The 9,397-nt window shown below is 44.7% G+C and overlaps 1 protein-coding gene across 2 annotated transcripts in view; it reads left to right on the top strand.

Moving 5' to 3' along the window:
- The window catches only part of Dscam (DS cell adhesion molecule), a 563,284-nt gene that overhangs the window by 519,556 nt on the left and 34,331 nt on the right, over positions 1-9,397 (top strand). For both annotated transcript variants that reach the window (XM_026777546.1, XM_026777547.1), the window contains exon 28: positions 5,027-5,057. In XM_026777546.1, coding sequence (XP_026633347.1) covers positions 5,027-5,057 — 31 coding nt within the window. The remainder of the gene's footprint in view (positions 1-5,026; positions 5,058-9,397) is intronic.

The raw sequence follows: 9,397 nt of genomic DNA on the forward strand, positions 1-9,397 counted from the left end.
TTAACCATTGGAAGGAAGGAAGGAAGGACAGACTGACTAAAGGAGATGAGAAGAGAAAGACAGACAGAGACAGCTCTAAATGCTTAACCATTACCAGAGCCCTGATTAGCCGTCTGTTTTTCCCCAAACCTACAAAGTAGCCAAGGTTGCTGGGAGCTAGTTGGTTTTTCAGTGTTGAAATAAAACAATCACACGTCTCAAAAGACAATGAGTAAAGCATAGACACCAATTAATGCTATGGCATCCCACTGAAGACTCCCCACAACTACCACAGGAAAGATCAGGAATCAGATCAGAGGGTTCAAGTTCTGAGAGACCCCAAGGTAGACCATTTTAAGTTTCTAAGCAAAATCTTCCCACCATGACCCACAAATTTTTGTGGAGAGTCTTTGGATCACCAAGGTGAATGAGAGATGCCAGGTGATGGGGAGTATCTGCCCATCTAAGAACTAACCAGTTCAGAACCTTTTATTTTGAAGTGAGCTAACTTAAGCTGTGGAAAGGCTTGTTTCTGAGCCATCAAGAAATGGAATAGGAGCCACCAGAGATCTGGGAGAGACCCACTCTCTGTTTTGGCAAGGTTGGCTAATAAGGAAGGAAGTCAGTTGTGGTGAGCCCCATGGAGGACTGGGCAGACTGTGGTATATAGCTCATACAGATGGGCAGGAAGACTAAGAGAGCAGAGTGAAGAGTCCAGAGAGCATGGAGTTTGGAAGGCTACAGTCAAGAGAGTGACATTTAATCAGCAGAACTGCAAAGTCTTCTATACGAGTTGTAGAAAATCATTTGCAGCTCCTGTAAGGGATATGGCAATCTCAAGAGTGTGTGGGAAGAGAATATATATATAATTTATATACATATAAAACTATCTGCACTCAGGCTGGTTGAATAAAGGACATTATGAAATCACAAGCCTTTCATAAAAGAGGGCCCAAAGTAAGGAATTACCTAGAAATTAGGCCCTGTGAGAAGTATTTGAGGATTTTAGAGAATTTAAACTCAAGAAGAGAACACTTAGCCCAAGCATGAGAACAACAATACTATTTAGATGGCCTCAGAAGGTCTTATTACTATAGACAGAAAGTGTATCAAGAATTTCAGTACCAGCGAGGGCAATTGTATCCTTGGAAAGTCAAGTGAGATGGTACCCACCTGTGACCCCAGCTCTGAGGAGGCTGATACCAGATCAGGAGTGTGAACCAAGACTGGACTATACAGCAAGACCCTGTCTGAAAACAGCAATAAAAGAGGATCCCAAAGAAGTCTTGGGCCACTTCCCTACTTCCCATCTACTGAGGACTAGGCTATACCCAGGAGGCAAAGAGGAAGAGGGAGAGAAAGTGGTATTTGAACAGGTGACCACAGGCAAGATTGGAGAGTGTTCAGCTACAAGCTCAGAGAAGAGCCACGGTGCCAACTACCACTGGAGCCCAGAGGGGACAGAGCCAACGTAGAGCTGAGGGCCTTTGAAGTCCAGTCATATCATAGCAAGTTCAGGAGAGAGAGAGAGAGAGAGAGAGAGAGAGAGAGAGAGAGAGAGAGAGAGAGAGAGAGAGAGAGAGAGAGAGAGAGGAGAGAGAAGAGGGGAGGGGAGGAGGAGGAAGAGGTGGAGGAGGTGGAAGAGGAGGAGGGAGAGGGAGGGAGGGAGAGAGGGAGAGAGGGAGAGAAAGAGAGTCAAAGGCATAGCAGGAATCAAGAGTGGCAGGACACCTTAGAGCACCACAGGAGCTCCCGCTGAGCAACTCAGTGCTGCAGATCCCTACTGCATGGAGTTGCTTTTGAGTGTCAATCATAGGTGTGGCCCTGGGAGGCACGTGTAAATCAGCTGTTCTTCTGGTTCTCCCTCGTGATAAAAATAGATTAGACACTGATTCCGAGGTCGTCCAGTTAGTAACTGAGCTGAGAAGAAGAAACAAAATACAAGGTCCTATGGGGAGATGTTGGGGGAGCGCTGAATTCTGGGTATCCTGGAATGCCAGGGGGAACTTGATGTACAACAACAGGAGACAGTCACCTTGGTGACCCACCACCCCAGCTCTGGACCCCCTAAAGGTAGCGCACATTGTAATAGCCGCCTGAGACCCAAGGGAAGGGATTTTAAGTTTCATTAGGAAGCTAATTTGTAGGCCTCTGTCACCGTTAAGATCCTATAGTCCACAATTATTATGATATACTAACTTGCTCCAGATTCTCTCCTTTCCCTAAATGAAAGCAAGACTGAGATGTGCCACTGGGCTTTACCCTCTCCTATAGGAGCATGAGCAATGCTCAAGCCTTGTCTTTGCCAGATCTCTCCCTAACTTGACTCCTAGCCTGCCTGTTAATAGCCCCACCCAGCACCTCTAGCGCCACCTCTAGATGAGGTCTCCTCAGCTCTCCACTTAAAGCTAGGTTCCATGTCCTACTAGACTCCTGGTCCTATCCCCCGCTGAGGATCCCCATTCTAGCCTTTTCCCTGGGCTCTGTGCAGTCTGTCTGTCCTGTCCATACTACCACTGTCAGGGCTCTAATATCACATTGTAATGTCACTCCCACTCCTGGGCCACTCGCTTCCTTAATCCAAGCCTCTCAGGTTCTCACTTGGTCCCCTGTAAGAAGCTGGTGGGAGAACACAGTATCCAACTTCCTATCCAACCCTCCTGAGTAAGAGGCATGATGAGTACCAGTGTACAGCCCTCTCATCCCCAGCTACCCCCCTACCATCTTCAGCCTTATCTTAGCCAGGCAGCAGCTTTCAGACCATGCTAGTCACCTCCATAACGCTGGGGCCACCCCCATCCATCACCAAGCCAGTGACCTCTCTATCCAGTCAAAGAGACACATTCTTTCCTGAACAAGTTCATCATCCCCATGCTGTGAGTTCTCTGTGTTGGAGCAGATTGACCACTCAAGTCTACCCCCTCAGTTGAGGTTCCTGGCCCCTTCCAAGCAGAGGGCAGTCTCTTTCTCCCCAGATTGGCTCACTCTGATGCACTAGTATCCTTGGATCCCTTAACCTGATGGGGCCAGGCATCTGCTCCTTGGTGTCCCTGGGGGTCTACCTCTCTCACCCTTCTCCAGGTACAAAGCACCATTAGGATGGCAGAGAAACTGTGTGAGCCACCCACAGTGGACATGCTACTCAGAACCCGTGTCCTCATCTCTAACCGCCATGCAGTGATACTAAAGAAATTTATCTTGTATTCCTAAGATAACAAGTGTGATATAATACAAGTCCTTAGAATATGCTCCAGGGTCACGTCACCCAAACCCAAACTGTGCTGAAGAGTTGGGCTTCTTAGCTTAGTTCCAGAGAACTTGTAGAAGACAAGAATTTCAACTAGTACAACTTTCCCAAAGTTTCCAACTGAGATGGAAGCAAAACACGGTAGCTAAGATTGAAGGAAGACATGTGTTCTCAAGGATGGGCTTCAGGGTTGACTGGCATGGCTTTGCGGCTCAATCCTAAAGTAATCTTAGGCCAGGAAGGAGACCAACCAGCTACAGCCAAGATCTGTTCAATCAGAGGGGTACTTGAAAATTCTGTTCTCCTTTGTGAAGCCTTGGCACCTTACACATTAGTGTGAAAAGCCCCCAAGGAGTGCTGGTGGCTAACCTGGAACAAAGATGCAGTGTAATGGCAAGTGTACGGGGCTGGGTATCTCAGATGAACATGCCCAGTGTGAGCTGGAGACATGTATTTACTCTGTAAAGTTCTGTCCTCTTCCTTAACATATTGTACTAGCCACTGTTGGGTGTTACATGGAGCTAATTACTCCCCAGCTTCTGGCATCCCATAGATATATTTACTTTGTACGTGTTAAATCATTCAGGAAGAGTAGAGATTCATGCTATTTACTTCTTCTTTGCAGACAAATATATAGACATGAGCTGGGAGATTCGGTACTATTTTGCTTCCTGTGTTTTTCCATGTGGGTGGAATAGAGGGGGCAAGTTTTGTCTTCCATACTGAACCCATCTGTGCACAAAGCTGGGGCCCCCACGTTAAGGCTTCCAAAGGGAACTGGCATGGCCCGGTGGTGTAGAGCAATCTCTTGGGGTCATCGGGGCACCAGGTGCCAGATAATTGATCTGGGATTGTCCCCACGTCTTTGCACATGGGACAAAACAGGCAAATCACAGCCCTCAGAGGAGGAGGTGCAAATGTCCCTGTGTATGCCTTCATCAAACAAATCCATTTCCAGAAAGTTCTATTCCTTGAACAGGGTGCTTAACATAAAATCAGAGAGCAGTGAAATAAATGAGAGAGAGAGACAGAGACAGAGAGAGGAGACAGAGACCACGAGGATTTTGTGTTCCAGGAAAGGAAACTTCATTTTTGCCAGGAGGGAACGTGTAAAAAGCATAAATCATACTTTAGAGCCATCTCTAAATAGTGTTACCAAATAAGTCGATCTGTCCTACAATATTCTGAGATATGATTTCTTGTGTCAGAGGTGATAACCAGGTCTCTATAAATAGTTTTGGGATTTGGGGGAGGGGTATTCCACAATAAAGTTTTATTTCTGAGTTTGAAATAAAACATCCAAGTTTGTAAAAAAAAAAAAAAATCAGTGACCAACCTGAAAGCACAGAGCTCTAGACTGAACCCCTTTAAAGTGAGGCACAGTGACTTAAATTTTCCATTCTTGTCTTTCATGGGTAATGAAGAGTCAGTTTGTTCTACATAAATGATTTTTCCCAAACGTTAATTTTCTGAGTATTGAATATAAAACTGGGTTTTCTAGAAGTGATAAATAAATAGATTGGAATAAAAAGTTTAATAGATGTCTGCAGTTTTATGGGCACAGGATCCTCATGCATCTTTCTGCTATAAATAAAAGCCATAAAAGAGTAGTATGTAAAAGAAATAAAGGAACCATAAAGCCTCTGGTCATTAGTGTAGCATTGGTAAACAAATGCACTTGAAATGGCTTGCCATCTGACTGGAGGGTTTGTTATGACCACATAAATGAGTTGATTTCTTCTAAGTGTATATTAATTATGAGTTGTTGATCTTGTACTAACACCAGCTTTCTCTCCCCAGATGCAAAGAGCTTAGCTGAAATGCTCATGAGGTAAGAACACAATGTTCTAATCGTTCCCCAGGCATCATGTGTCAAAGAACAGTTCCACTTTGCCTTGCTTGTTTCTTAATGATAATGATCTGAAGTTGGTGGCATATTTTCATTTCAACTTACAATTTCCATTTATATCCCAAAACATCCATGTAATGGGTGTCTGGCTACACGGACACCGAATGACTGCTCCACATGGCTGTCGTGTGGGCTGGGTTCAAGCAGTAGGTTGTTGCTGCCGAAGCAGGGATCAAGGGTGTGTTACAGAGACCTTGAGTTTTGCTTCTATTAGGTAAGCAGTCTCTGAGATCGAGATTTCTTTCTACAGAGTTAGCCCAGTTCAAGAAAAGCTACAAAGGAAAATGTGTTGTGCACAGTGCTCCCAAGGCCACAGTGGACTGAGAGACCCTCACCTTCAGTTCCTAGGTGCCTTCTGCACCCTTCTAGTTGTGTGTTCTTCAGTTTCTACTGCTATTGTCCCTGCACTCCAGGCCTCGCTGGAGCCTGCGTATTTTATCCTCAGCACTGTGGCGTCCCCATTCATCACTGATGTGCAGATGCAGTGAATAGGAGCCATGGAAGAACTGTCAAACATAAGTGCCTCTTTTCAAGCTTTACCTGTAAATTTCCACGGGACCAGTGGTAGACAATGGCATGAAGAAGAAGGGCATGTCACTTCCATGCCCCCCAGACTGCAATCTTCCTGTCCCCCAGCCCCTTGCCTTCGAACATTCCCTTCCCTGTGCTATCTAACCTCTGCACTCTGTACAAATGGGAGCATTGTGGGACTGAACAGTTACATATGTGGGTTAATCAGATGGCATGTTACCTCTTCCCTAATACTCTTACTAAAGGCATTTTAGTAATGTAATGATCAGCCGGACAGTGGTGGCGCACACCTTCAATCCCAGCACTCGGGAGGCAGAGGCAGGCGGATCCCTGGGAGTTCGAGGCCAGCCTGGTCTACAAGAACTAGTTTCAGGACAGGCACCAAAGCTACAGAGAAACCCTGTCTCAAAAACAAAACCAAACAAAATAATGCAATGATCAAATAAAATGTGACACAGGAAAATATGCATGTGGAAAACAAGAAAATTATCAGAGTCCCTAGTAGGCAACATGGGGTTGCCATTTTAGGTTGCCTTGATTGGGAGAAAAAGAGGATGCATTGGAGCTCTTTCCACTCTGTATCCTCTGCGGTTGACTCCAACTTTCTGTCCATCTACACATATAAGTTGTCAATTTGTTATTCACCGGGAGTCCATGTCCTGTGTCACTAGTATCTTCGGCAGCATAGGAAGACTGGATGCCGTTGGTGTACCGAGATTGTTTCTCAGAGACATCTTTGGAGATAGTGTGTTTTAAACCTGTGTGCATAAAGGAATAGTATGGCAGGAATCCAGGCTAACTCTGAAATGTTGGGTGACAGTAATTAGATGAATGTTGACGTCATTTGCTAAGAACGGGAATGGAAAGGCAGGACACAGGCATTTTGAATTTTAGTGATTGAGTTTGGGAGCTGGTATTTATCAGAGCACAGGGCCTGTGTGAGTCATGTAGAATTTAAAAGTTCTTTTCATAGATCAATGAATTTGTCCAATGGACAGATGGCTACGAGAGTCTGGGCTTGAATGAAAGGCAAACAAATCCAAGTTTCCTCAAAATATCTCCTTCAGGATATAGTTCTAATCAGAAAACGTCAGACTTCTGTGAGAGATTCTGCACAAATCTGCATAAAACCCTTCACGGCCATGCTCATCTGGTAACCCACATTGTTCGCTAAGGAAGTAAGATGCCTTGCAGTCTCATATGATGGATCCGGGCCCCTCCGGACTTATCAGATGAAACATCTAGAAAGTAAGATGCAGAAGCTACTTGACTTATAACGACTGACTCAGCAGAACAAATTTTATAATGTAGGCTGGAAAACTATGAATTAATTGACATTTAAAATGAGGCAATCTCCCATACAGTTCATTTTTTTTCTTTCTGGCTGCTCTTGCAAAAGCTCTGTCATATAAATAATCAACAATGTAAGTGATGAGAGCTGCCTGGAGCTCTGTATGGCATGACCACTGCTTACCTCAGCTGCCCATCCGCAGGGGCCATTTTGCTAATCTGGCCCTCAATAGGGCTTCTGCATTCTCCTGAAAAGTTAGAGACAATTGCAGGATGCTTTTCCCCTGTTGTGTGGATTTTCCAGCCCCTCCCTCCCGTTAGCATCTCTCCTAATATCCTTGAGGTGTCTGTATGCATAACTCACACCCGTACTTGAAAGATGTGAAACCATAGTCTGTGTTTTCTGTTTAGTAAGAATGATCTGAGTTTTGCTTCTTCTGAGAACCAGAATGCATGCCAGCATAGCCTTCCCTGCTAGCTCCAGAGCAAGATCTTAGAAAGTAATAGATATTGAAAAGGTCTCCAGAGCAAGAGCTTAGAAAGAAATAGGCTTTGGTAAGGCAGATAGCAGAGTTGAAAGGTCACCTAAGTAGGAGTGAATCATGGTTATCAATTAGTGTTAAGAACATTAAAACTAGCAACCACTACCACTTCACATTGAAGATCTTTCAAAGAACAAAAGCGACTGGGAAAATTGTTTCCAAGCTCTTCTAAGAGGTGGGATCCGCTAGGAAGGAGAGGCAGTGATGTTGTTATGCTGGGCCAGCTCAGTCTTAGACTGACAGCTTCCCTGGTCAGGCCACCACAGACTGGGCAATTCAGTTCCACTGTGTTTTGGAGGTGGTTAAGAGGTCTAAGCTAGTCATACCCATCAATAAAAAGTAGATCTCTGAGTTGTGGTCCCTAATCTGGATTGCTTTTTTTCTGGGCAGCTGAGGAGTTAGTAAGCTATGGTTAAGAGGAAAATATGAAGTCACAAGCTCATATCCTGATCTTTACGGCCAACAGCTGACTTTCTTACCTTGGGCACATCATTCTCTTTGCCTTCTGCTTCCCACCTGAACATGTTCAGAATTTCCCCTGTCTTTATCCTGTGTTACTGAAACATGTTCCCCCAGGTCTTTGATTACTAAGAAAGGTTAGCTGTAGTAGTCTGGGAATGAAGATTTACCCAACTACAATCACAGATACCTGGCCCTCCTGAGGTCCCTGGCTTAGCACTGCCAGGCATCACAAGGCTCCGTGCTTCCATGCGCGCATTTCATCCTCACAAATGCCCCAGAGAGGAGGAATGCTGCCCATTAGAGCAACCACTACCAATTCTTGGTGTTTATTTTGATTTTCCTCCAAAAAACAACACTGATTGGCAAAACTATTTCCAAGTACTTCTAATAGGTGGAACTCACTGAGAAGGAGAGGCAGTGATGTCCCTATGCTGGGTAACAATCCTGGAAGTGAGATTTTCTTTTCATTTGTTTCAGTAAAAATAGCTTTAAAAATAAGAAGAAAAGAAAAGAAAACCTGAACCGAGAAGATAGCTAAGTAGATAACATGCTTACTGTACAAACATGAGGGCCTAAGTTGGATTCCCAGCATTCACAGAAAAGCCAGGTGTTTCCATGGGTATCTGTAATCCCAGTTACAGGAGTAGAGCCAATCAGACACCAGGGCCCTGCTGGCAGCTACTCTAGTTGCTTTGATAGCTTCAGGCTCAGTGAAAAGACATTGTCTCAAAAAAATAAGATGGGGAATGAAACACACCCTGATATCAACCTCTGGCCTCTATATGTGTATGCACAGACACATACACATATGTGTCAGAGAGAGAGAGAGAGAGAGAGAGAGAGAGAGAAACAGAGAGAGAAGACAGACAGACAGAGAGACAGAGACACACAGAGAGAAACAGAGAAGACAGACAGACAGAGAGACAGAGACAGACACACAGAGAGAAGACAGAGAGAAACAGAGAGAGAGAGAGGGGAGAGAGAGAGAGGAGAGAGAGAGAGGAGAGAGAGAAACACAAAGAGAGAGACAGACACAGAGAGAAAGAGATAAAGAGCAAAGAAAAAGAAAACCATGTGTGTACACCAGCCTCCAAGCTGCAGAGACTGCCACGCTCTGAATAGTTACGAGCTTATGTCAGTGTCCAAGGAACAGCATCAGTATGAGAGCTGGTGCTAGAGAGAAGAAAACTCAAACTTAGAATTTAAACTAGCTTAGACTTTTCATGTTCACATCTCTGTACATATAATCTCAAAATGTCCTTCCAGATGTCACAACCAGATATGATTCTGTCTGTAGTTATTTTATACTTTAGTCATTTGATCATATTTGGAGCAAGTCCATCATCTTCACTGGTACCCCGAACACTCTCTCTCTCTCTCTCTCTCTCTCTCTCTCTCTCTCTCTCTCTCTCTCTCTCTCTCTCTCTCTCTCTCTCT

The sequence above is a fragment of the Microtus ochrogaster genome, unplaced genomic scaffold, assembly GCF_000317375.1.
Source record: "Microtus ochrogaster isolate Prairie Vole_2 unplaced genomic scaffold, MicOch1.0 UNK72, whole genome shotgun sequence".
Taxonomy (NCBI): Eukaryota; Metazoa; Chordata; class Mammalia; order Rodentia; family Cricetidae; genus Microtus; species Microtus ochrogaster.